Source organism: Rosa chinensis, chromosome 6 (genome assembly GCF_002994745.2).
Source record: "Rosa chinensis cultivar Old Blush chromosome 6, RchiOBHm-V2, whole genome shotgun sequence".
Classification (NCBI taxonomy): domain Eukaryota; kingdom Viridiplantae; phylum Streptophyta; class Magnoliopsida; order Rosales; family Rosaceae; genus Rosa; species Rosa chinensis.
Genome location: NC_037093.1, coordinates 69,090,460 through 69,117,679, shown reverse-complemented (window position 1 = coordinate 69,117,679; position 27,220 = coordinate 69,090,460). Strand labels below are relative to the sequence as shown.

Genomic DNA, 27,220 nt, shown 5'->3' with positions numbered 1-27,220 from the left:
CGCCCTCTTATGTCTACTAGGACGCAATAAACGCATCCTCATAACTAAAAGAAAACGTCATCTAATGTCTATTAGGACACAAAAAAAAAGGACCTCAAATCTAACAAAAACGTCCTTAAAAGTTCAAAGAGAAACAAACAAAAAAATATTATAATCCACCTTCACTTTTATTAAACAAAATCATATATTTGTCTCTAAAAATACAGTAGGAATGGATATACAATACCAGATAATTGTTAAATCTTTACGATTACAAAGTTCCTAACAAGTTTCTATATTGCCAATGTTACTATCAAAGTTGCCAGCAACAATGCTAATGCAGCCAGTGTAGCACCAATGCATATCTTCATGTATTCTGTTAAAGAGAAAGGACTTCCTGCAAAAACAAAACACTTGTTCAATAATAACTATATTTTAGAATAATTAAGTGATACTTGAGCAACAACTACTATAAACTAGGCTTACACATACCAGCATCTATAGGTACTCTTTAATTACCTTATGAACAACTACTATAAACTAGGCTTATACATACCAGCATCTGTAGGTATACTCTTTAATTACCTTATGAAATAATATAATCCAACAAATGGTGTTGTCTTACATAGTAAACTAAAGGCGTATAACAATACATGGATATATACTATCAGCGCACAATCAACATACCAACTCGCAAAAATTAAAGATCCAAATTTGGAATAAGTAAACTTACAAGTGTTAAGACAACAGTTATTTCCAACAAAACATTATTATTTGCAGTCTCGATCCATAGCCTCATCTAAAATTACTGAGTCTTCTTTGAGTAGCATGCAAGTGACAGACCTGAATGTGGAAAGAAGTATGATAATAAGCTACTTAATGGTTGCAATAAAAAACTTGTATAAAACTTAAGACTTAAGAATTAAAAGTTGTACCAGGGTATATAAATTTGAACCAACTAATATTGGTAATCATAAACTTGTACAAGTGCCAATAGGTCTAGGATACACTAAGACAAAATTTACCTGATCTCATTGGCCCATCTTCTTTTTGTGTCTTTAGATTTCAATCAAGCTTTGGATTTAGATGAATGGAACGAAATAAAGATGTAATTACTTCCCTTAATAATGGAATGAGAGCATGATATTGGAATTGGGGAAACACAAAGTGAACAGGTGCCCCCCCCCCCCCCCCCCCCCCCCGGCCCCCAACCTACTGTCGGTTTGAAGTTGACTCTTTTGACGAAGCCTATGATTTCTACAATGTCTATGGTAAAGAACAGGGATTTGGCATTTGAGTGAGCAATTCATGATTCAGGTCAAAGAGAAAAGAGCTTTATAGAGCAAAATTAAGTTGCAGCAGTGCAGGTTTCAAGAAAAAGAGTGAAGCCAACAATCCGAGACCAGAGACAGAGAACTGGTTGTCCTGCAATGGTAGTTATCAAGCTGGTGGACTCCCAGAGGTAGAGAATAGTTGAATTAGAGCTTCAACACAACCATCAGGTGAGTCCACAGATCAAAAGGTTTCACAACTCGCATAAGAAAATGATTATTGCTGCCAAAAATTCACAACCACAGCCAGATCCTGTTACAGAAGTTCATACTATCAAGCTGTATCGAACACCTGTTATGGATGTTGGGTGCAATGGATGCTCAACTTTAAGTGAAACTGAAAGTTTAAATCCCATTGATCAATCTAAGCACTTGCAACTCAGAGAAGGAGATATGCTCATGCAGTTTACAACTACTTTTGTCGAATGAAATTGTTTATCATTTGATGGATCTAGATGATGATGGACGTCTGAGGAATGCCCAGGGCGGCGTACGGCTACTTCTGTACGTGACACTGTGGCCATAGACACAACGTGCTTGGCAAACAAATTTGAACTCCCCTGATTTCATTTGTTGGTGTAAATCATCATGGACAATCCGTGCTGTTGGGCTGTGGGTTTCTTGGGTTGTGTCAGTGGATTGTTATGTTTGGATGTTTTGTGCATGGCTGAAATGCATGCTAGGGTGCCCTCCACATGTTTTCAATACTGACCAATGCAAACCATTGCAAATTGCGGTGTCTGAGTTGATCCCAGAGGCTTGCCATTGCTATTGTTTGTCATATATCATGCAGAGAGTCCCAGAGAAGTTGGGAGGACTAAAGGGATATGAAGCAATCAAAAGACACTTGCAGAAATCAATCTATGATTCCTTGAGAATAGCTGAGTTTGAGACTTTTTTTTTTTTATACGAGTTTGAAACTTCCTGGGCTGAAATGATCAAGCGGCCTGGGGAATAATAAATGGCTTCACACATTGTATGAGGATCGGCAGAACTGGGTTCCAGTTTACTTCAAAGACACATTTTTTTGCAGGAATGATCCCTATCCGCGAAAATGAGACCTTGCCTGCATTTTTTTATGGTTATGTACATAAAGATACGTCTTTCAAGGAGTTCGTCGATAAGTATGACCTAGCTCTACATAGGAAGCGCATGAAAGAGGAGGTGGCGGATCTGGACTCAAGAACGTCGAGCAAGAGATAAAAAGTATGAACTGAAGAAAGGACGGTCAGTTTTCAGAAACTGTAGCTCTGGGTGTGTGCAAGAGATAAAAAGTACGAACTGAAGAAAGTGAAAACGGAGAACGGGATGATGATGTTTTATGTTTCAGGCAATAGGAAGAGAGCGTAGTAGGTAGCAACTGTGGCAGATCACCTTCCAGAGAATTCTCTACACATCAAATTTTAAAGCAATCGGGAGAGTAACTTCTTAGTTGTGATTGGAAGACTATTATCCAGCATCTTTCTGTGTGATGCTTTCTAGTGCCGGGTTTGGCGTCATTTGGGATATTATGGTATAAGCAACTTGCAAGCAAGCTTAGGACCCAGTGAGCATTGCTGATAGAAGATACTAGGGTACATTATGATCCAAAGTAAATCATCAGAAACTTGAGTTTTTTGGCCAAGAATGAACAAAAATTATATAGAAATAAAATATCAATAAGACCTTGTGCATATTACTTGTTTCAAATGAGTTGAACAGATCAAAAAAGTAGATAACAATACATTTCAGATGACCATTTATAAATCTCCCATAAAATCCCAAGATAATAAGCTAAACCAGAAACTGCTAGTTGTTTGCTAAGCTGACTGAAGAAATCAAGGAGCTAGCCGGAGCGGATCACGTGGGAATAAGGATGTTTTGCGGATGTTATTCAAACCACAGAAGAGCATCACAACACGCTCCAGCCCTACTCCAAATCCACCATGGGGAGGTGCACCATATCTGTAAGAGCCATCGGCAGGTTTATTAATAGTCTGGGATGAAAAGAACATGCATGTTGTGCTATACAAAATTGGCAGCATCATTCAACAGAGTTCAATAACACAAAGCAAAACAAGATGTAAGAGTTTTCTAAGTTCCAGGCTCCAAGGACATTTTCAGTGCAGACTAAAGCTCACTAGGAATAATGGAAAATCATCTACAAAAACTAGCAATTCAGATATGGTTACATTTTCCAGGGGGAAGGAGTTGCTAATGACTAAAACATTTAAGATGAAACATGTAACATACACAAGAAAAAAGATAAAAGAGTACCTGAAGGAATCAATATATGTTGATATTGTCTTGACTTCAATTCCACGTGCTTCAGCACGTTCAGCCAAGAACTCTGGTACATGGATACGTTGCGCACCTGATATAATCTCCTCACCTAAGGAATGAAAATAAGATATAATCAGATAAGATTTATGTGAAACCAATTCAGTAACTCTTGGTTTTAATAAAAAGCATGAGATTCTTTTCAACCAAAAGATATAAAGGTCTAGGATGTCAAACAAAGTAGACAACATCACTGATGATTTACCTCGAATGAAGACATCAAATGAATTACTGTACTCCTTATTGTCACAGCAAGGCATGGTATAGAAAGGCCTCACAGCCAACGGATAGCGGTGAAGTATGTAGAACTCAGTGCCATATCTAGGAGCAAGTAAAAGCAAGTTCAATAATGATAACTACATGACTGTGACGTAAAATATAATAAATACAGGCAAACAAAATATGAAAAGTTAAATTACTTTTCCAAAACTAATTGGCCCAACTTCCTCTCTGCTTCAGTATTTAGGTCCCCCATAGGATCTACTTCGACACCAGCATCCTACACAAGTAGGTCAAACTTAAAGTAATATTTTAAAAAGTAGTAACAATTCGGTAACTAAAAGCAGCTGATGTATGTTTAACCATGACCACTACTCCATAACCATCCAAATAACAATCACAATATAACCGCCAATCAAGAGAGAGTAACCTTCAGCATTTGAACACCTTCCGCAAAAGTGAGACGTAGAGTCTCAGGCAAGTACTGCAAATTTAGAAAAGGTAAAGAATCAGAATCCAAAAACTAGACGAAAAACTCATTTGTTGGTCTTTAGGTAACCATTATTCACAAGAATATCAGACTCCAAACTTAATCTCAATCTAAAATTAAAAAAAAAGAATCATAACCTTTAGTGGTTCGAAGGGATACTGCCTCCGTACAGCTTCAAGTTCCTTCTCACAATTTTTGTTCAAATAGTCAAACATAGTAACAAACAACCTGCTAACAATATCCATAACCTGCACCAAAAACCATTAGCTGTTCAGTAAATCACAACAGTCACTATATTTGACTTCTAATCATAAAAAGTAAAATAAAGAACAGGCTAATATAATACCTCAAAATAGCTCCACTTAATCTCCATCTCAATATCGAGACCAGTGAACTCACATAGATGCCTATGTGTATAGGAGTCCTCAGCTCTGAAAACAGGACCAATCTCAAAAATACGACCAAAGTCACCACAGATGGCCATCTGCTTGTGGAGCTGCGGTGACTGGGCAAGGCAGGCAGGTTGCCCCTTGTAGTCCAGTTTAAACACGGAAGCCCCACCTTCACTTGAACCAGCGATCAGTTTTGGTGAGTGGATTTCAAAAAAGCCTTCAGACAGCAAGAACTGCCTGAAGATCTGCATTACCATCCAACCAATTAAGTAGAGAATTTAAATTCAACAACTTCCATCGAAATAAACACAAGACCTATGAACCATACTTGCATAAGGTGCAAAACTTACAGTTCCAACTTGACTCTGGATTCGGAAAATCCCCTGGTTAGCCGGTGTTCGCAAGTCAAGTACTCGGAAGTTCAAGCGAGTATCCTGATTTACACGAACCAGTTGTTCTCCAGCCTAAACCAACCAAGCGATCCAATAAATACATACACAAACACATGCAGAAACTCAATTTATAAAAGCTCCCAATTCTCGTCTCACTAATGCACTAGTTAATGTACCTGATTAGCTTTTTCAATTTCGGCATCACTTCGAGCAGCATCCTCAATGTTGATAGGCAAAACAGCCGCCTTACTTATACAGTACAACTTTCTGACTTGCACCTCCACCTTCAACAATCAGAAAGAAACAAAGTTGTCTATCAAGCCGAACCCTACTGTAATCATTCATTTAAATTCAAAATGTAATCCAACACAAAATCACAGAACCAAATACCTGCTGTGAAGCGCCTTTAATTGCCACGCCAGGAACAGACACAATCCCTTCAATGTCAATAATGGACTCGCGGTTTAACGCCGCCACGTACTTGACCATCTGACGGCTGACAATCTCCGGCTGCACCGTGGCGACGCACTGAACCGTGAAGCCCTTCTCTCTGACGACAATAAACGCCATGTTCTTCCCGACGGCTCGGATCGTCTGCGCGCGGCCGCGTATCAGAACCTTCTGGTCCTTCAACGCCTCCGTCAGCGCTCCGACCTCCGTCCAGTCGTTGACGTCGGCGATCCTCATCGATTGGAGCTGAATGAGCGGCAAGTCGCCGTAGTTCGCGGCGAGTGGGTCCTCCGGCTCGGCGGACTCAGCGCGAGCCGCGGCGGCCGCAGCTTCTTGCTCCTGGCGGCGACGGAGCTTCTCGAGCTTGGCGGCTTCTTTCTTGGCGGCCTTTTTGCTGAGTGAGGCGGACTCCTCGTTCTCTGGCTCCTGGGTGGGCTCGGAGGGTGGCTGAGGTTCTGACATTTTGAGAATCTAGGGTTTAGAATCAGAGTGAGAAATGCCGAGTGAAGGGCGTTCGTTGGCTTTTGTTTTGTTGGAGAGACGAGACGCTTGAGGAAGAAGATATATATATATATATATATATATGGCTCGGGTTATTCGGGTCAGAATGTTCTTGTTGGGCGGGCGCGGCCCACTGAATTGAGAATTTTCTTTGTTACTTGAAACTTTGAAACTAGGGAGGAGATCGAGCACACAGAATGAATGAATTGGAAATGTCACGTATATTGGTCCATTTTATTTAGTGTTGGAGTTACTTGGTGCTCAATCCACATTGTGTGGAGATCAAGTTACCAAGTGATCGTGTTCAGGAAAATAAATAAGGTATTTATTCTCAAGAAATTACAAGTTCTAATCACCTCTCAACATGGAAATAATACACACAAAAAAAATTCAATCCGTTATTACTAATTTTACCTCTATCTTTTTTGAAATTAGAACAGGCAAAAATGAAAACAATCCAACCAATATTCGATATTTAATCTCTTTTTGGTCAAACAACCGCATAGATTGAATTTCTCACTCGGACAACACAGGACTAGGAACAGGCCCGCATACTTCATGAATTCTCTTACCGAAAACATTACACTTTCTGCATATATATATATATATATATATATATATATATATATTTACTATATACCAAAGATGGGTTCACTGTTCACGCTGGTACTGTTCTCTGTTGGTTTAGTGAGACCTTTAAAGTACCAATATTGGCCTGTAAGTAGAGTCAGCAGTATAAAATCTCAACCCAGGATTAACAACCCCAAAGATAAAAGAAAGGTGTGAGATTGATGTATAAATGATGAATGAAGCTACGCCTTTTCTCATTAGTGAACAAATCGAGGGAAAACTCAAAAAGATCATAATTACATCATCTGCTCTCAACTACTAGCACCGATCTAATCACTCAGATGATACGTATGTTACAGTTAATAACCGAAACCATGGCCTGCAAAATCTTCCTCATCACCACTGCTAAAGGATTCAACCAGTCCATCACTGTCATCGTCATCTTCCTCACCGTCTGTCAAAATCTCAAGCATTCCACCTCCTCCATCAAAGTCCCCATCCATCATATAATCTCCCTCATCATCCTCATCAAGGTCGCTCCCACTATCATCATCATCATCATCATTACTCATATCACTATCATCATCCCCGTCAAGATCAGGGCCTAGTAAAGTGTCCATATCCGCATCGTCGTCGTCTTCTTCATCATCATCGTCCTCTTCACTCTCGGCATCATCAGGATCAGAATCATCATCTGTCGGCTTTCGGCGACCAATTTCATAAACCCTAGCAGAAGCAAACATCTCATCTTGGTCATCCATTGTGATCAGCCCAAGAAATGAATCAGTTGGCTCTGTTGCAAAGTCGAGGACACAACGATCAACCGGAATCGTGGCAATGTCCGAGTAGTTAACCGCATCCACCGTGCGGAAAGCAGCAAAGAGAGGATGCTTTACGCGACGGGTATTCACTGCCGACATTACATCATCAAGATTTCTCCGGAGGATTGCATAAATTACATCACCACGGGCATTAAAAGTTATTGTAGTTTGGTCTAAAGAAGGTACACTTCGGAGGAGTCTAAAGTTCCGGAGATCCCAGACCTCAGAGTTTATAATCACCTGTTGGGAAAAAAAATGTATCAGAATTCAGAAATAAAACAACCAAGAAGAAATGGTATAATATTAGCTCATGAAATAACAAACATGACTGCAAAGATCCAAGAAGAAATGTATCAGAATTCAGAAAGCTCATGAAATAACAAACATGACTGCAAAGATCCGAGAAGAAATGTATCAGAATTCAGAAAGCTCATGAAATAACAAACACGACTGCAAAGATCCAAGAAGAAATGTATCAGAATTCAGAAACAAAACAACCAAGAATGGTAAATTATTAGCTCATGAAATAACAAGGGGAGTGAAATTGGCACCCCCTTTTTTACAAACCACAACCCCCTCCATGCACATGTCCGTTGAAAGAATGCTCATGGAGGAGGAGGAGAGGGGGAGGGAGGGGGTTTTGTAAAAGACGGGTGCCAATTTCAGCCTCCAACAACAAACATGACTGCGATACCAAGAAGAAATGTATCAGAATTCAGAAAGGAAACAACCAAGAAAAAATGGGTAAATATTAGCTCATGATATAAAAAGACATCAAAGAGAATTCAGAAAAAGGTTTACACCAACAAAAGCCCATCAAGTACTACACAGGATTCAATTATTCCCATGTTCTATTACACATTTATAAAGGTTGCCCTTCATAGAATGCATGAAAATATTGACATGGAAAATTCCACCTACATTAAGTACACAACATCTCATTTCATATCTTTGATCAAAGAAATGTGGGAGAGCAAATATTGATTCTCAATTCATATTGTTGTTATCCTGGCCAAAATAAAACCTGATGCAGTTAAAAAAGAGGTGATGAAAGCATACCGATCCAATTTATAATATGCCTACATACTTATCCCCTATTATGAGGCAGTTGAAGGGGTCAACATACCTCGTTCCCAGCAGGATGGAAGCCACCACCCCCATAATCCGTAAACTGATCAAAACGATGAACAGGGCTGGAAACCCGCCTGTCCCATAGGACACCATTCCAGAGCAGCATTGTGTCTGAAGGGTTGAAGTGTATATGAGAATATGAATGTCCACGTCCCGTGCTAGAAGCTGTATCTGACAGTTTTGATTCCAACCGGTTAGTTTGGATGTCATATATTAGAATTTCTTTTTGCGCCAGCTCTGATGATAGGGCTGCAAAAACATCCCCAGAATTGCTAAATCTTGCAGCCTTGCACCCTTCATATGAATGCATTGGCCCAGATGAGACTGTAGATGCATCCCACAACCTCACATCTTCTGAACTAGAAGACAGCACCAATTCGGTTTCACCTGAATGATATGTCTGAACAAGCGTTACAGGAGACTGGTGGCTTGGACAACTCTCCAATACATTGCTGCTATTGGAATCAAAAATTTTGAGCTCTCCACCATGACTGCCTACTGCAATATGAGCAGTGTCACTGAGAAAAGAGATGCATGTCAAAGGGGTACCAGTACCATCCCTACAAGTCCGCCATGGCCGGAATCTACTGTAAACAAACTGACGATCCCTGCGGTTTCCATGCACCCCACCATACATACTTCTGAACTCACGGGTGCCAAGCCGGGCAGTTACATTTGAAGGGGCATCAAGGGTTCGTCTTGGTTCGGGACAAACATGTGGCTGTAAAAGGGACAGTGGTGGAAGAGTGGTTATAGGGGCAGGACACTGGCGATGCTGGTGCTTCAGATACTGAACAACCAAAGAGTCCAGAGTCAATCTTTCTGGGTTGCTTGGTTGAGGGTCGTTTTGAAGCCCAAGTTGGGAGGATGGTGTTGCCAGACCTACACTAGAATTACCATACTGGTTATCATCCAGGTACTCTGATGAAAAACAAGCAGGTGTGGATCGACAATGTTGATCTCTCATGTTGGAAGTAGGACTAGAGAACCCAGCCAGATCAGTTAGTAGACCGCTTTTCCGCACAATATTGGGTGTGGGAAAAATTGGAGACCGATATCCCTGGTCCCCGGTGTGGATGCGTTTCCCAGATGATGGCAAACATCCAGGATCCTTTAACTCGGATAACTTTCTTTTCATCGGCAACAGGATGGGTGTCTTACACTGGTACTCTGTATCAATACTAGGTTTCGGCAGGATATCTGACGGAGCTTCTGATGCATTTGCAGGTGCAGATAACTCTTTCGATGCACTTAAGACATTTGTGGCCAATGTTGGGTGAGAGTCATGGGACTGGAACGGATTCCTTGACTGAAGACAAAAACTTGGAGAGAAAATCAAAGGTTTTTTCTTTGAGTATGAGACAGAAGAATCACATTTCAAGCTTGAATCCTCCTCCCTTGCTATCTTTGATTTGTTGGTAAGAAATCCAATAGGGGTGCGACCAGAGGGCCACTGAAGCTGCAGAGATGAGGCTTCTTGTGTAGCTTGATGAACAAGAGATGAGGGGGCAGCCAAGGATGGCAAAGGCATCAACTGGGCCTCTCTTAGCAGTGAAGCAGCTGTTGTGGCCAAACCAGATGCCTGTAGGTGTTCATGTATTAGAAGCAAAAGCTCCCTGAAATTTCAAGTGTGTAAACCCAAGGGGAAAAGGAAAATAATCAGAAGACAAAAAGAAAAGCCATCAAATTAAATAAAGTAGATAATCAATTGCCAAAAAATATATAGATAATCAGCTCTTCTTGGGGCATTATACCAGAAATTGCCAAATACCTGGAATGGTAAGTGATAGGAGTGGCAGCAGCTATAGCTGCCCGTTCTATGCGCCTCAAAGTTGGCATAGCGGCATCAGTGGCAGCCAATGTGCTAGCACGTCCAGAATTCGTCACAATCTACACCCAAAAAATAATATAATCATGTTTCATACATTTAGACTAAAAACTAAAAGTGAACTAAATGCAACCAATACGTCCTTTCCATATAAAGTAAAGTAATTATAATCCACGACCCTATATCCTTTTTACAACTGATTTTCAGAGATAAAATCAAATATGTGTGCAATCACCAATTGCTTACCGCCATTAACTCGATTGCTGCCTGTGAAAGTTCAGATTGCCACCTGCCTTGCTCAGCTCCTTGTGTTTGATCTCGAATTAGTTCTGATAGTTTCTTTCCAACCTAGAACATCATGTGGCAACATCATGTGGCAGTTAGTAGTAGGAAATAAAATGAAATGATAAGAAATAAATAAATAAATAAATAAAAGGAAGAATTTCACAAATAGTCACTCAACTATGACTCATTCGACACTTTGGTCACTCAATTTTCAAGTATATCACTTTGGCCACTCAGCTATTATTCTGTCAATCACTTTAGTCACCAAATGTGCATTTTGTCTCACTTTAATCACTTCTCCCAATCATTCCCATTCATATTTCTCAATTTTTCACAATTGGTCGGACGAAAATATCCTTGATATTGTGGCAAATACAGTTTTTTTAATGAAAAAAATTAACGGAGTGACTAAAGTGAATAACAGAGTTAAAGTTAAGTGACCATAGTGATATATTTAAAAAGTGAGTGACCATTTGTGATATTCTTCCTAAATAAAATACAAAAGAAAAAGGCTCATGACAAATAAATCCATAGAGCTAAGAATTTCAATAATGGCAGTGAACTGTTCGAAGTGAACCTTAAGCAGCAAAGAGAATCAACCAGAGACAAGATAAATAGATAAATATACACAGTAAAAGAGACGAGCATGAGCTTTTTTTTTCTGTATAATATGTTTTTAATTTATAAATCCGTGACATCAGTAGTCAAACAGGAGGGTTCCCAGCCACCAACTAGTTCAACTGGATAGCAATCAATTTCAAATATTTGAATCTTATCTTTTCAGGTGAAGGTAGAGTCCACATCAAAGAGAAGAATGTACAACATAAGAACTCAATTTGTCTCTGGCTGGCTACATCAGTCTACATGGAAGTTAGTTACCTGGAGCTTTGTCAATATGTGTGCAATTGTATCATCTCTCGCTAAACCAAGAAGGACTCGGCAGGCAAGCGCACGTAGACAATCGAGTGCGGCAGGAGGTGAATATATGCGTGGTTGGAGAAGATGCAGCAGAACCTTTATACCGTTGGTGGAGCGAACAGCCTCTCTTGCTTGCCGATAGCCTTGCTCCAGTTGTGCCGCAAGCCCAGCACAACCTGCCCCAACTCCTAAAGATATCCTGCGATCCCCCACCAATCCAGAAGTTGCTGTGGGGGTAGAGGATAGTGCATTGCTACTGTTTGACTGTGTACCAGTACCCAGTGCTGCTACACTGCCTCGATCTACAACAGCTGATTCCCCAGCTCGATCTGAGACATTACGTTCAGTATTTTTCTCTCTAGTCTCTATAGCAAGGGCATTTGAGGTTGGGGCAGAAACAGACTGCTGACTTTGTGCAAGTAAAGGTGGTTTGTTGCTGATTGAAGGTGGAGGACAAACGAGATTGACTAACACATTTAGAGCTGGCTGAATGATCTGAAAAATACATAAACATAACTGTCAAAACAGCACAAAAAGAAAGACTGCCATCAAATTGAGAAATAGGGTCATATAGAATGCCTCTACCTCGGGGTCCACATAACTACCATTAACACTTGCTGCATCCAATATAACTGCTATACCAACACGATTGTTGCTTAATGTTGAATTCACAATCATCTTGCGACTGCTAGGTACCAATGTAACAATGTGCAGAACACCCAATGCATATTGAAGTAAATCATGTAGATAGCGCTCAACAGGTGGGGCCTGCAGGAAACAAAAACAAAAAAAACAGAGAACCATAAAGTTAGAATGTATAGGGATTAATAAAGAAAAAGGAACATATGGGAAGTTCAAGTGGCAAGGGTGGGAAACCTCTGTATATTCTTTGTTGGAAAATTTTAAAGAGAGAGATACAGAAACCAGTATACCTGGCATAACTCCAACATGGTAATATGTCCATTATATCCCAAAAACCTATCAACTGCAGGCCAACGAGTTCTTACAAATGCAGGACCGAGTTTCCGGTCCTTCTGTAACTGCAGAAATACTGCATCAATAGCTTCGTTGCTAAGGTCAAGTGGCTTGTAAGCTGCCCTTACACTAGGAAGATTTCGAGCCGCACTTCGACTGTTTTTATTTGGACGAAGAGAATCCACAAGCAAAATCAAATGAGCTCTAAAGTACTGACGCAAAGCAACACAGGTGTGATAAGCGATCTGTTTCTCTGATGAGGTCAGAACTTCTGTCTGTGACCTATCATTTCGAAGTGAGCCTGATGTCGAGAGTCCTAATGTCCCAGAATTTACTCCAGATCTTACTGATGCAGCATCATTTAAAAGGCCCAGTATTTTCTGTAAGCCATCCTGAGCATCAAAAGCATCAAGAACTGCCTTGAAAACAAATGCAGCATAAAAAAATAAGGCTGTATTTTTCCTGGCTTGATCCTGTGAGCACTCAAGAAGATGGAGAGCCAACTCAACCACCTGGTAAACCAGGTCTGAGGGAAGAGCACATACACGCTCCATTATACCCTGAAACAGAACAAGAAATGGTTAATAACAACAATGCAAGAACACTTGATTATAATACTGCTGACAAGTAAAGATCACAGCACACGTCATTACCTGCAGCGAACCAATCGTAAATAAGCAAGAAGAAAGGCCAAAGTACGTTTGAGCAACTCTAGGGACAGCAAGCAGTTTCTGCATGCCACCCCTATCCACGAACAATGCAGCAAATTTCCGGTGAGCAGCCAGAGCACATATGAGTTTCATTACATCAGGCAAAAGCATTGCGACCTTCGACGGTTCTTTATGTCTTGAATTTCGTTGCAACAAGGCAAGACATACGTCTACTCCCTTCTCATGCAATACAGGTCCAAGAACTTCAACATATTCTCCAAGAGACTCAAGACATTGAATACAGTATTTTTCTCTCAACTGTGCAAGGGATTCAACACTCGGAATAAAGTATTCTTCAACATCTTCATGGTTTTGGGGTTCGGAGCTTGAAGTTATTGGTTCAGCACTACCAGAGGTATTTACTGCATTCGCACTGATCAGCGGAAACAACAAGTTAATATCTTGCATTCTACTCATCTAATGTCTGTATAATATCATGATACAGCCTTTTCTCACTCCAAATTCAGTGCATCAAGAACAAAAAAGTACCTTAGAGCTTCAATTGAATTGGCGGCATCAATTACAGTAGATGCTGCTCTTGAAGCAGCCAAAACTGCAGCTTCTTCGTTGTTTGTAGTTGTGAATTCCTGAGTAGTCAAGTGGCAAAGAACTGAGGTGAAAAAAAAAACAAAAAAACAAAAAAGAGTTAACAGAGAGAGAGAGAGAGAGTTTTCATACCTCTAAAGCTGCACATTTGACAACTTCCGCAGCAGCATCACCAGCAGCTTTGATGGCTTCTACAGGTGCATTGGCTGCTCTAGCTTCAGCTTCTGCAGCTCGAACTGCTTTTTTTACTAGATCAGAGATATCCTTACTTCCAACTGTGCAATCCTGGAAGCACTCATCATTATCCTCTCTTTCCAGAAACAAAACATCAGAAGCATTCCTGCCCAAACACTTCCTAGAATCTGATATTTTTTTCACGTCTGAATTCTTTGATGTACTCTTGTCTCTAAAGCTTCGCCCCTGTCCCAACCGAATAGCAGATCCGGGTGAGGTCAACAGCTGCTCATTTTCTACACCACCTTCGTTTGCCCTTCCCTTCCCTCTAGATCGTGCCCATCCACGGTTAGGTCTGCGCCTTGAGGAGTCATCTCTCCCATTTTCATCAAAATCACCAAATTTTTGTTTCCCATCACGTAAATCACGAGAATCACTGCCATCAACATCATTGATCTCAACCCCTTCATCCATTCCATCAGGTGGTTCTCCACCATCAACCCAACGTTCTCCTCCAAACGCTTGCCTACAGATACTTCTGTCCTGGTTCCCTTCAACAGTCTGGTCCTCCAAGCATCTCTCACTTGTTACCCTTGGATCATCAAAATGAGTTGTTTCCAGAACCTGCCGAACCCTACCCCGACCTTCATCTCTACCTCTTACACCAGAGGTGTTTTTAGTCTCTGTTAAATGACTAGAATCCTTCTGACTAATACTTGACTCCCCCAAAACACGGACACGAAGATAACGCATAAGTTTGGCTGACAATCCGGACGTCAACACATCTTCCACTACTTGACCATCCCTGGAATCAACAAGATTTAAGATATGTGAACAAAACTAATCAATACAAATAAGATGAGGATCAAAGGACTATAGAAGCATACCCAGTCAAACAAACAGCAAGAAGTCCAGTAGAATATGTCTTCAGCATTTCAAAATCTGAGACCTCCTTTCCTCCCAAATCATGCTTCCAGTTCTGGTATTCGACCGAGATACTGGAAGTCTCATCCATCACCCAGTCCTTTATTTTCTCCAAAACGTCTTCTTCAAAAACATGAGGATACTGTAACACATTCAGAAGATCGATATTAAACATTAGAAGATGTTACTTTTCCTAAGGGGGGAAAAAGAGAGTAAATATTGATATTAAACATTATAAGATGTTACGTTTTCTAAGGAGGGTGAAAGGTAAGTGAAACTCAAACTTACAATCAAAGTCAGTGAACAGCTCAGAAACAGCCTTGCAGCAGCTGCCTGGACGGACGCAGAGTATCTCGTATCTGACAAATACTTGGCAGATATTAATTCAAAGAAGTCATCATGTTCCTGGGAAAGAGAGAAAATGAACAACAATTAGGCCAAAATTTGCTGCAAATGATAAAGCAACCTTCCCCAAGTCACCCCCTTGGACCCCATCCCGAGAAGATAGAATAAAAAAGGGAACCACAAGCCAAAACTAGTTACCCGAACCAAGTTCCCTAGCCGTCCAATGTTATGAGAAGCACGACCATTGCTGGAAGAATGACCACTCTCCTCCATGTATCTAAACATATATAACGATTCAATAGGTAAATTTCAAAATGTATGTGCCAAAAAAGATTAGAATGTGTTGACAAAAGCGTCGAGTAAAGTTTCATGCAACAACTAAGATGTTGTTCAGTTCTGTAAAGTCTATTAAACAGTTAAGCTGAACATGGCTTGCAATGACATAACACACACAATGCCTTAAAAATCCGCAGCATAAAGATTAATCCAAAGCCTCATTATCATTAGTGAAGTAAACTCGAATTGAACAACAGTGCCCAAGCATAAAGAGTGAACAAAAATTACCGTTTCTCCTGCGTTTCCAGAAGTGAAGCGAGGGCGTGAAGAACAGTGGGGCTGGGGTTATCAGGCGAAGCAATAATCTTATCCATGAGCTTCTGAGCCTTGGCCACCATTTCATCGTCTTCATTCTTCGGCTCCTCGTCTTCGTCGTCTTCCTCCGGCTCCTCGCCTGCCTGCGATTCCGGCGCCGGGGGAGGCGGCGGAGCTGGTGGCGCGGCTTGGCCTTGGCCCTGGCCCTGGGTCTGTAGCTCGTCGTCCATGGCGGCCTCCATGATCAGAGATAGAGAAAATTATAGAGAATCGCGCAAAATGAAAATCAAAGATTGATTATGATGATGTATATGGTGGTATCTATGTGTATGTACTTGTTTATATGTTTCTAGGTTTTTCAGGGGTTCGTATTTATATAGGTGGAGAGGTTACAGAGCGAAAAACAAGAAAGGAGAAGAACCAAATCGTCGTTGCGCAGTGTTGGTTGGGCTATATATATAGAGAGAGAGAGAGACACACACACACACACAGTGTGAAAAATAGAGGAGGTCGAGTCGGAAATTTCCGGAAATACCCGACCCGATTGTTTCGAACCCTACCCTAACCGGGCGTTTTTGTGAACCGGGCCTGGTCTGACGGCCCGCTAACTCTATGTTATAAAATATTTTGCCAAAAATGTTTTCGAAATTTTAAAATACCTAAAATCTTGCAATAGTCGGACCGAAAAAAAGGAAAAATCTTTGCCAAATAAAGTTAAAATTAATTTATACTATTATTAAGAGAACAGAATTTATTAGCCAAAACATTCTGAAATAGCCCTCAAATATTAAAAAAGTTTAAGAAAGTTTAAAAATGCAAGGATAAAGCTATAAATTACAAAAGAAAAAAAAATAAAGATAATGTCTATCTGCTTTCCCAAACTGTCACCTACTAACTTCGTTCTCCATATTCAACTACTAAAAATTGGTTTCATTATTTTAAAATGCTTTTTAAAATTAAATGCACACACATAGTGTGTGTTTTCCTTCTAGTCTATATTTATTAAAGACAAGTGAATCTAATTCTGATTCATGATTTCTTTATAGGAAAACTAAGTTGCTGTTCTAAGAACTAATTACCGTCAAGTTAATTTTAAATTTTTTAAGTACTTTCATATTAACTGGCAACCCCCATGGCTCTGTTAAGCTTAACTTTGATGATTCTGTGAGAAATGGTGCTACTTCCATTGGTTTTGTGATCGGCAATGGTGATGGTAATCCTCTTTTTGCTACCTATGAGAATATTAGTTCTACAAGTGTGATTGTGGTTGAGGCTACTGCTCTCTGTAATAGTTTGAAAGTTGCTCTTCATTTGAACTATTCTAATCTATATGTTGAAGGGGATTTTAAAACCTTGATTGATTGCGATTGCATCAATGGCAAAAGTGATGTTCCTTATTCAACCACTAGTAGTAGATATTAAAAGTATGGCGGTGCAATTTTATGCAAATCTTTTCAGACATATCTATCGGGAAATAAACTTTGTTGCAGATCATATTGCTTCTTTAAGTCATGTTGCTAATAATAAGATGTGTTTGGTTTAATTGTCTTCCTCTATATGTGTCCCTAACATTCTGTTTGGATTAGCCGGAAAAGGGTTGTGCTAGAGATTTTATTTCGTAATATATATATATATATATATATATATATATATATATATATATATATATATACTATCGAGTATCGACTTTAGAAAAGGCTAGGACTATATATATATATATATATATATATATATATATATATATATATACCATCGACTTTAGAAAAGGCTAGGACTTCAACTAGTTACGTAAACAATACTATATTATTTAGAGGCTCATATCAGTTATTGGATGTATGTATCCAAATACCTAAGGACGGTCAGCTCAGTGTTCATTGTGGTGGAGATTAAATGACGGTTTTGCCCTTTCTTTTTTTCTTTCATCTATAACCTTCTCATTGGCGCTGCCAGAACAATCCAGAGAGATCAATTATCAAGAACGATGGATTGACAGAGAGAGAGAGGTGTGTTTCTGTGATGGAGGTCTTGAAATTCACTATTCCAAGCAGGGCTGATGAGAGAGAAAATGAAGGGTGGTGATGTTGCTGAGCCGTTACGCTCTTTAAATCACTCAATGAGTAATTGAGGTTCGTCGAAGACAGACAACGCACGATCTCTTCATTATCAAAGGCATTGGCTTGATTTCTTCAATATCAGTGCAAAAATTCATATGTTGCTGATTTATCGTTTGGGCAGTGCGATTGCTTTCCTCAGAGGTGAGGTGAAGACCTTGCTTACCCGGAATACGATTCCGATGATTCGGTTAAGGATCCGAGTTATAGCACTGTTGAAGAGTAACGCCAAGGCGCGGTGAGTGATGACTGTGAATATTAACTGATGGCCGATTGTGATCGCGGAGTAATTGCTTTTGTCTGTCTTTGGCTATTGATTTATGTAGAATTGAAATAGAGAAAGACCTGCATCTTTTTCTTTACCAGATGGAAAGACAGATATTAACTGATAGCACTTCAAGCTCAACTGTATAGTTTTTGACTTTGAAAACATAGTGCAGAAATATGAAAATCTGAAGAATATATATATATATATATATATATATATATATATATATATCGATCAATGAGAGTCAGAGAAAATGCTTTTCATTATTTTGTAACAAATACATGAAAATCAATTTGACCTCAAAAATCCTTCTCCACCAAATTATATATACTAAATACTCACTAATCAAAAAGGAACATGTAACTGCATCATGATGTTGAGCATGCAATTGATAAAGCATCAGCTAGAGAATCTATGTTTCCACACATTGATCGATAATCCTAAATTGAGAATCTGGACTGATTGCTTTTGGATAGAACCTCTTTCTTCAACAAATATTTAGTATTTACTGAATGAAGTAACAGAGGAGAAGGATTAGTTTGTTGGATTTTTATCTGGTTGATAAAGATTAATTTTTGATGTGTGCTTCTTCCTCCACACATATATTATTATGTAAGTTATCCTTGGAATTCTGTTATTAGTGAAAGTGCCTATGAGTTAGAACTTGCTTAAAGTGTTTAAGAAATGCTGCAAATAGAAGTGGCAAATGCTTTAGAATGTCTTGATTTTGCATGGCACACAGTAACCGAGTATATAATTGTTAATCTGCTCAGACTGTTCCATTTGATTTTGAATGTTTGAGATGACCTTTGGAAGCATTTTATCTAGATTTTTTTAACTTGTCTTTCAATTTTCTGTTTTCATTGTAGTAACATAACATTATCTAGGGATTTCAATAACAGGAACAGTAGGTGGCAGTACTGCTTTGGACTCTTAATTTTTGGATTGTTGCTTTTCGTTTCCTTTGATGCAGTGTTGTCCTTCTCTTGGGGTAGAGCTGGTCATAACTCTTGCCTCTTGCTCTTTTTACTGTGGATGATTATTTATTTTTGGACCTTTTGCTATGCACTCATACCTGTCCTATTTGCAGGAACAACGATGACAAAAGGGAGGCATTAGAATGATTAGATAACCTGGATATAATACTTTTTCCTTTATTTGAAGGGTGAGTAGGTTCTGAATAATGACAAATGCTATGGGAAGTTCTTTGTTAGGATAATATCTTATTGTTATTAATTCTGCATATGTACACACATGTGTTATCTGTCGCCATTTTTAAAAATTACTTCTCAAAATGCTAGAGCCTCTTCTGGTAGAAGTGTACAACTCAGATTAGTGAGCATATGCTTTAACTGTGAGAAATTTCCAGACAACAAGCAGGTGAATAAGTACCATGTAGATAATTTCTATGAGAAAGTTTTAATTATATTTATTAATTATTAGCATATGTGCCAATAATTATAGCTGCTGTCGCCTTTTTTGTCAGCTATTATATATCTCTATCTCTATATAAACCGTTGTCTTTATGATTTACTCTTCAATTAAACAGTTTTGCATTTCTTGGATTGATTAGTTTGTGGTGGATTTGCAGCTTGAGAAAAGAGTGAACGAGGTCGAGCAGTATTACTTGAGGAAAGGCAGTCTGCAACCAACCACTTCGAAGGAGAAAGACAAAGAAACATTTTAATACAATTAAGAAGCAGCAGCAAGATGCATCACGTAGGGAAGCCGCTGCTGCAAAGAGGATTCGAGATCTATTGAATAAGTTTTCCGCAATCTTCAAACAGGTATGCACTCACCTCATGATAGGCCACTGATCAAAGGATCAACATACTTGGGTATCTGATGATGAAGATATTTGCTTTACATGCCAGGGTTCTGTTAACGTAAATGATTGTTTTGTAACGTAAATGAGTGTTTTATATGTTTGTTAATTACGCTTTCTCTTGATAATATTGTTGAATATTTTGATTTTAAAAGTCAACATCTAAAGTTATTTCCTAGAGAAGGGGGAAACTGAGATGATGAAGTATTGGGAACAAACCCAAATATGGATGGTGAAATTAAAATGCTATATGTTGTTTTTTTTTTTTGTTTTTTTTTGTTTTTATAATTAAAATAAGGGATGAGGTGATATTAGCTCCTCGGAAATAGATGATTTAGGGAGCAAGTCCCACCCTCAAACCCGAAGGTGAAGGGTCTACTACACTATGGGAGCCCACCGCCCGTCCCCCTTTTTTTATTTATTAATAATAAAGAAAAATACAAAAAAGAGAAGGGAGGACAAAAGCCAACCCCCAAAAGTACAGACCAGAGAAAGAAATAAAAGATGGAAAAGAAATAAATGCTATATGTTGTTATCAAGTTTGAAGGATAATGCCAATTTTTCGATGTTCATGTCATTTTCTTACTCCAAGGAATAGCTGTTTATATATGTCTTAAAGCTATAGATGGTAATAAGTTGATATTATTACATAATATCAAGGTTGATATTCTGCGATTAGTTGTTCATGTTTATCTCTACAATCACAAGCTAAACAGGACAATGTTGATCGTCACTTATAGATTATCTCTTAGATGGATATTAAGTTTCACAAAAAGCAGAGCCAAAGAGCTTATATAATGATGGAATTTTCTCTTGCTAGTAGAAAACTGTGTTCCTTCATATAATGGTTTTATTTTTTTTTTATATCTAATATTACTACTGCTGCCTCTATCGGTGAGGGTTACAAACTACATATGTGAGTAGACTTTATCTGTTTTCATGGTTTACTTTGTATAAGGCTTTGCTTTACTTTTTTGATTTGAAGCTTTGCTGCTTCAGAAGTGATGAAAGTATTTGTCCTTGGTTAATCAACAGAAGTTCACTATTGTGTGTGAGAGTTTTTCTGGGTTGTCTCCATTTGTTGTTAATCTGTTGATTTGTTTGGAAAGAACCTTTCTTATTGGAAAATCTGTTCTGGGATTGTAGTAGATTGTGATCAGCTCCAACTTGCAGGGATAAAGTGTGAAAGAGATGATCTTTTGTTATGTTTTACCATTTTTGTTATTTGTATTCGTGCTTAGATTACGACCATTAGGTGTCGTGAGTTCTTTCTGCCATTTCTTTATCTTAGTAATATGTAGCTGTAAATCAGAGAGAACCATCTTTTTAAAAAAGCTTTACATGTTGTTGACAGGGCAAAAACAATACTTAATAAGTCAGTAACTGGGAGTGTAGCTGCAGATGGGATGTGCAAGTCAAGTCACCTTCTAAAGAGTAAGAATTGTGCTAATTATGTAGTGCAAGGCTTCATTTATATAGGTAGGGCCGTAGGGGGTTGCACCTTTAAGTTGATAGTGCTGTTACTATGTTCTACTTTATTTCAACATCACAACATTTGTTGACTTTTGATCTGATTACCAACATCATCTTTTGCAGGAAATTGAAGCAAATGAGAAGCATTGATATCAACTCCAACTTGAGGAGGCTATTAGTAACATAGGTGCATTTTCTCCCCCAGTATTTGGTTGTTGTTGCTTTGCATTTCTTTTCCTTTTTGTACTCATCAAGTGTTCTATAGCTGGAACAGAACTTTCTGTCTTCGTCAAACTATCAATCTATTACGTATAAAATTCATGAAAAAGGAACCAAACCCGCAGCAACGCGCGGACGCTTTTTCTAGTTACCTATACTAAAGCGCTATCTCCCCGTGAACAGTAACTCCTATATTGATTTACATTTTTGCCCCTCATTGTTTCTTTATTACAACCCTGCCATTTAACCGATTGACAGAGAGAAAATATAGGTCTTCTGGGTCTTGCGAGAGAGGTTCCGAAATTTCAATCTTCTTTGATTTTCATTCATCACTACTTAACCCAATGACCCAGTCGATCCCTTTCTCATTTCTTTTAACTACATCAGGACACTGATCAAGGTTACGCCATTTGCAGAGAGGAGTTTTCAGGTTTGTGACCGCTGTTCAAGTCGAAAGGACAAGTCTCCTGTAAGTAGATTTTGTTGATTCTCCTCATTTAGTTTATGGGTTTGGTGATTTGGATTGGATTCTACACTAAAGTTTCAGTCTTGATTTCAATTGGATACTTCTGTTTTTATTCTTTGATACCCCCAACATGAAGGGGAATTATTTTAACCTCTGTTATGGTGTTATCTCTCTTCTGAAATCGCCTGATTCAATTGCAATCGCACTTTCAAAACTTGAAACTTGAACGCGATCTTTCAAAAAGGCTTTTCTATGATTTACTGTACCAATTAGTATATGTGTATTACAATTAAATTACTGATCATGCACTTTATTCAAATCCAATTCCTCCAATTAGAAGCTAGGTTGCTTTAATTTGGAAGCCATTAAGTGTGTTCCAGAGTAATGAAATGTGTTTGCTAAGCAGATCTAATATGGTAGTAGGGATCTGTAAGTTAAAGTCATTGCTAAGTTGGGCATAGGATCACCCAGGTCAACATTCAATTTGAAAGTTTGCCACTTAAACATTTTTAGATTTGAGAGGTCGGGTCTGAGGAGAAGCAACAAACTAAAATACTAAATAGCTCGGGTATTAGTTTGTTTAGTATGTTGGGGATGTTATGGTTTGGGAATTTAGTATGTAATAGTTTGGGATAATCTGAGCATTGAGATTAATGGTTTCATGCTATAGTGACCCTGCAGTTAAACAAAAGGTTACAAATATTTGTCACCTTGGATCAAAGTCCGATTCTATTTGCTTCATCACTGTTATTTTGCATAAAATCAATTTTAGTATAGATGCGTTTGCTTCGATTATCTTTAGAATAAAGACGATTTAGTTTCATTCAATTCATTTAAAAGTGTTCTTTTATCTCAATTTAGTTTCAATGTACTGCACCAGTTTGGTTTTGACCAACAAGAGGTTAAGGTGGATACAAATTTCTGCAGTACACTGCCATTTCCTGTTATTAATATCAAGTCTAGACTAAACCTCATTTGAAGATGACACTAAAGCAACAAAAGGAATACCTACTGAAGCAGTTTTTGGTACTGAAAATTTGTGGAAGTAGTTTTTTGTACTGAAAATTTGTGGAAGTAGTTTTTTGTACTGAAAATTTGTGGTTGAATGTAATTCACTCGAAACATGGAATTAGTAATGAACAAAATCCTGAAACCCTGATTTTCGTTTGATTTTTCTTGGTATGACTATTGGTCAATAAACATTATTAAGTCTTTATGTGTCTTCCTTTTCTCCAGAATTCCAATACCTATCTTTTGCAGAACATGAGTTGTGATACATGGGACCGCTACGTGTTTTCTACAACCGTATTTGCTTGATTGAGATGGCAAGGCAAGCTGGGCCAACTGAGACTGCAAGTTGTCTCAAGTAAGAGGAAACTAATCAACGTGCAAAACTTCGTGATTTAATTATGCAATAGAATGTATAGTTGGTGGATTTTGTACTACATATATGTATTCCCACCTAGCTTTGAATTAAGGAAGGTCAGTCCTCTAGGGTGCTTTTGTTTTCGTTCGCTCATGATTCAAATGACAAGCCAAGCTACAATGAAATCAGTGCTTGCAAATCATTATAGACCATAAGCTAGGTATGCTGTTATATTCTATCAATTCTGTGCAACTGCTTTGTACAACAAATTTACAAATGTATAAACCTAGGAAGCAAAACCCGCGGCATCGCGCGGGAGACATCATCTAGTATGTTTTGAAATAACAAGTTTAAGCACATCTTTTAAAATAGGAATTGTAAAGGATCAAAAGTGGGGTTATAATCTCGATATTCGAGACCTTCCTCACTCCACAACTGCCGCTGCTCTACTTGATAGTATCAACAATGGATGCTCTAGAGGCTTGTCTATAGTGTTTTTTTTTTTTGGGTTAAAGAAGAAAAAGAAAAGAGGTTAGTGTGAATGTGTAACTATTGACGACCCAGCCCCGTTCACCGCCTCCATTCACGTTCGATTCACTGACCACAAAAGTCAAAAACTGATGCTGAGAATGAGACCGTTCACTGCTAAGTCTACCGAACATGGAAAGTATATCCGACACGCCGGCAGTCATCATCTTCTTCTGCTTCTTCAACACAACACAAGATTTGGATGGAGTAGGCAAAGCAGAGTAAACTCTTTCCAAGTTCTAGTCTTTACATCCCAGTCTTATTCATCCAGAAATTTCAGGGCCCAAGATGAGCTGAAGCAAAAACTAATTGCACAAGATGATTTCCCATGGAGTGATCTACTACTGCACCACCCACAAGTGACCAAGAGGAGAAAGCGTTGAAGTATGTGGGTGGGGTTGATATAAGTTATTCAAAGGAACAGCCATCTATGGCATGTGGGACTCTTGTAGTTTTGGACATTCATACCCTCCAAGTTGTTTACGAAGATTACTCTGTTCTCACCCTCAGTGTCCCTTATGTTCCTGGCTTCCTTGCATTCAGAGAGGTCTAGTTCTTTTTGTTTGGTTTATAGTAGCTCAATGATCATGTTCCAACTATTTTTTGATCCCAAAACTTGAAGCATCTGTATTTTGAATGTCAATAGCTTGAACCAAAGACTATATTATGCATATATTTTGTTTGATGTGATTGACTGTTTGGTTGAGCTATTTTGTGTTATATTTTGACATAGGCCCCGGTGCTTCTTGAGCTTTTGGAGAAGATGAAAGCCGGTGCTAATCTTTCCTATCCACTTGTGAATTACTTTGCACTGCCTCCTACTACATTAGTTTTGTGTGCCCTCATAACCGGTCTTGCTAGATGAGTTAGTTATGATGCCAGATATCTGAGTCCCCTAAGAAAGATGTAAACTTTGATTTTGGGTTCGTACGTTTACATACATGCAGATGTAGATGTATAAATTTTCCCTATATTTCACTTACCAAAGGTATATTATAGAATGTTCACCTTATGCCAAATTTGGCAAAGTTGGTATCTTACAAACTATTTTATTTGGTGTGGAATTTGCTATTGCCCAGTATTTTAATTCAGGGAAATAACAAAACTAATGTTTACAGCTGCTAATGGTAGATGGAAATGGAATACTTCATCCTTGAGGCAAGTCCTTTGACACAAATCCTTGTGCAATACACGCTTGCCATTTTGTAAATGAAGCTAAATTACATTCTTTTCTTATTTAATTGCTTTTATTATTATATGTAATTCGAGGTCTAGGATTAATCTGAGGATCTGGAGTTTCTCAACAGAGCTTTCCGGAACATGTTAGTTCATCTTGCATGACTCAGATGATAGATTAAAGCCAATTAGCTTTACAGAACTGAAGAATATTATAAAACGGTTTCTTTGTAGGTTTTGACCATTTTGGCATTCTAGCAAATCTACCTACTATTGAGATTGGAAATAATGTAAATACTGACAGTAAATCTTTATCTGCTTTCATGATTTGAGCTTTCTGTGCTTGTCTGAGTTTTAGAAATTGATCTTGATATATACTCAAGTCATGATAGAGTGCCATATTTCAGCTTCATCATGTGGATGGTCTAACACTATCTGGCGTGAGGCAACTTCTTAAAGCCAAAAAAGACTGTGCTGAAGATTTTATTACTTTGACAGGATGCTCAGGGCGTATATGGGGAGTGGTAAGAATATAATCATATATAAAACTACCATAACTATTCTGTACAGATATGCTTGTGTTCCAATTGTCATTTGATTCAACTATTTTGAACCACATTCTACTTTTATGTCCCAGGCAATGAGATCTACAGACGGCTGCTTGAAGCCTATATTTATTTCAATTGGTGACCGCATTTCGCTTGATACTGCCATCAAAATTGTAAAAATGACTTGCAAGTATCGTGTGCCAGAGTCTATCCGGCAGGTGAAAACTGAAAACACTTTGGAAATATTTGGCTTTTACTGTTTTTATATTCATAATGGTGATATCTCAGTAATTCAGTGGACCTATTAATGAAACCCCCAAGTAGAAAATAGGTATGGATATCATGCCTTTTCTGGATCCTTGTTGCTTTGCGTCTCTAATTTCTAATGCAGGTTGTTGGCTATTTTGTTAGATGTGAAATGAATATTCGCATATATAATGAAGTTACATGCATTATAGTTATAGCGTGAGGGGCTTAGGCATACACTAACGAGTGTCTCATTAATATGCTATTGTAGCCATGCTGCTTTTTCATTGGTTGAAGAAACCTGCATGTAGCCTAGGTTCTCTGATTATGAATTTAATGGCTGCACAGCTTAGAACAAGTTATTTTACTAATTGTATACATTTGGAATGGAGATAATCTTTCACAAGACTTTTTCACAAGTTGTCCAGAAAATATCATGGTCTTAATTTTAAGTTGTCTGGTTGCTCAAGGTTGTTCTTTAAAAAGGCAGTTGTTGACACAAAATGGAAGATATGATGTCTTCTAGTCCGATTGTTTACTGCTAGAATATGTTTGTCATCTGATGCTGTTATCATCTCTCAAATTAGAAATTATGTTTAACATCATCCTCCTAGCCTCCTGATATTGAGGCAGGCTGATATCAGATCTAGAGAATATCTTCGGAAGCATCAAGGGAAGATCTATAAATGATTCACTCCCAAGAATCTGGTAGTTACAAATCATGGACCTGGTGTTCCGAACTTTACAAATCGTAATTTAAATCAAATAGCTGGCGTTGCTTTCATATATTGGGAAAACTGCAATTGTTAACCAAGCAAACTTTTGTGATTTTAGGGGCCTGCAACATTTCTGCTGCACCAGCATATGCAATGTTAGAATATCTGTTGAGACTTGGAGCTTATTTTAATGGCTCGCTTCATGCACCATAAACTCGGGGTGAACCCTCGTATTCTTTGATTATTGTTCTTTTACTTTTCTTTATTCAATTTTAAGTTTTACGGATATAGAGTTAATATCGTCATGCAAACACCAACGCCGGCTAGGGCTCTCTGTCCTTACAATTTAAGTACAGCTGTAAAATAACTTAGATAAGTGTTTGGTAA

General features: G+C 38.6%; 3 protein-coding genes and 2 long non-coding RNA genes across 9 annotated transcripts; 2 read left to right on the top strand and 3 right to left on the bottom strand.

The window, feature by feature from the left end:
• Nucleotides 1–207: 207 nt before the first annotated feature.
• LOC112169699 lies at nucleotides 208–1,092 on the bottom strand. Its single transcript, XR_002924838.2, has 3 exons — nucleotides 1,005–1,092; nucleotides 713–822; nucleotides 208–376 (listed from the first exon to the last, which is right to left on the bottom strand). It is a non-coding gene; the product is annotated as an uncharacterized LOC112169699 (long non-coding RNA).
• A 1,858-nt stretch (nucleotides 1,093–2,950) lies between these two features.
• Nucleotides 2,951–6,213, bottom strand: LOC112172904 (aspartate--tRNA ligase 2, cytoplasmic). 2 transcript variants are annotated; one of them, XM_024310408.2, is made up of 10 exons: nucleotides 5,513–6,201; nucleotides 5,299–5,406; nucleotides 5,081–5,194; nucleotides 4,685–4,975; nucleotides 4,476–4,586; nucleotides 4,279–4,332; nucleotides 4,049–4,128; nucleotides 3,835–3,950; nucleotides 3,567–3,681; nucleotides 2,951–3,254 (listed from the first exon to the last, which is right to left on the bottom strand). In XM_024310408.2, exons 1-10 carry the CDS (start codon nucleotides 6,032–6,034, stop codon nucleotides 3,128–3,130), a joined length of 1,638 nt encoding a protein of 545 aa, XP_024166176.1. In that variant the 5' UTR covers nucleotides 6,035–6,201; the 3' UTR covers nucleotides 2,951–3,127. The 2 variants fall into 2 exon arrangements, with proteins under 2 accessions (XP_024166176.1, XP_040364243.1); XM_040508309.1 differs by lacking the exon at nucleotides 2,951–3,254 and adding an exon at nucleotides 3,258–3,291 and having other exon boundaries at nucleotides 5,513–6,213.
• Nucleotides 6,214–6,843: 630 nt separating this feature from the next.
• On the bottom strand, nucleotides 6,844–16,333 carry LOC112173451 (DDB1- and CUL4-associated factor homolog 1). Of its 2 annotated transcripts, none has more exons than XM_024311075.2 (14): nucleotides 15,865–16,333; nucleotides 15,499–15,577; nucleotides 15,244–15,360; nucleotides 14,918–15,097; nucleotides 13,990–14,832; nucleotides 13,801–13,898; nucleotides 13,255–13,684; nucleotides 12,559–13,161; nucleotides 12,212–12,394; nucleotides 11,588–12,121; nucleotides 10,670–10,771; nucleotides 10,367–10,485; nucleotides 8,591–10,211; nucleotides 6,844–7,704 (listed from the first exon to the last, which is right to left on the bottom strand). In XM_024311075.2, the coding sequence occupies exons 1-14, from the start codon at nucleotides 16,131–16,133 to the stop codon at nucleotides 7,003–7,005; spliced, it is 5,880 nt and encodes a 1,959-aa protein (XP_024166843.1). In that variant the 5' UTR covers nucleotides 16,134–16,333; the 3' UTR covers nucleotides 6,844–7,002. The 2 variants fall into 2 exon arrangements, with proteins under 2 accessions (XP_024166843.1, XP_024166842.1); XM_024311074.2 differs by having other exon boundaries at nucleotides 13,990–14,836; nucleotides 14,919–15,097.
• Nucleotides 16,334–17,779: 1,446 nt separating this feature from the next.
• Nucleotides 17,780–22,168, top strand: LOC112173959. 3 transcript variants are annotated; one of them, XR_005801814.1, is made up of 6 exons: nucleotides 17,780–18,240; nucleotides 19,361–19,435; nucleotides 19,862–20,057; nucleotides 21,450–21,529; nucleotides 21,692–21,755; nucleotides 21,843–22,168. It is a non-coding gene; the product is annotated as an uncharacterized LOC112173959 (long non-coding RNA). The 3 variants fall into 3 exon arrangements; XR_002925792.2 differs by having other exon boundaries at nucleotides 17,782–18,240; nucleotides 21,450–21,574; nucleotides 21,692–22,168; XR_002925793.2 differs by having other exon boundaries at nucleotides 17,788–18,240; nucleotides 21,692–22,168.
• A 2,316-nt stretch (nucleotides 22,169–24,484) lies between these two features.
• LOC112171844 (endonuclease V) lies at nucleotides 24,485–26,945 on the top strand (the record flags this gene model as incomplete). The annotated part of the gene is made up of 6 exons (XM_040508648.1): nucleotides 24,485–24,694; nucleotides 24,881–24,943; nucleotides 25,279–25,305; nucleotides 25,731–25,847; nucleotides 25,961–26,089; nucleotides 26,751–26,945. Coding segments are annotated over 6 exons (603 nt in total), but the record flags the coding sequence as incomplete, so codon positions are not given.
• Nucleotides 26,946–27,220: the final 275 nt, after the last annotated feature.

Coding starts and splice junctions, on each gene's coding strand:
- LOC112173451 (XM_024311074.2), bottom strand. CDS start 16,133: ATGGAGGCCGCCATGGACGACGAGCTACAGACCCAGGGCCAGGGCCAA. Junction 13,162..13,254: donor TTACGATTGGTTCGCTGCAG/GTAATGACGTGT, acceptor GTTCTGTTTCAG/GGTATAATGGAGCGTGTATG. Junction 10,212..10,366: donor CCTATCACTTACCATTCCAG/GTATTTGGCAAT, acceptor TTGAAATTTCAG/GGAGCTTTTGCTTCTAATAC.
- LOC112172904 (XM_024310408.2), bottom strand. CDS start 6,034: ATGTCAGAACCTCAGCCACCCTCCGAGCCCACCCAGGAGCCAGAGAAC. Junction 4,333..4,475: donor ATCCCTTCGAACCACTAAAG/GTTATGATTCTT, acceptor CTAAATTTGCAG/TACTTGCCTGAGACTCTACG. Junction 4,129..4,278: donor AAGGTGTTCAAATGCTGAAG/GTTACTCTCTCT, acceptor CTACTTGTGTAG/GATGCTGGTGTCGAAGTAGA.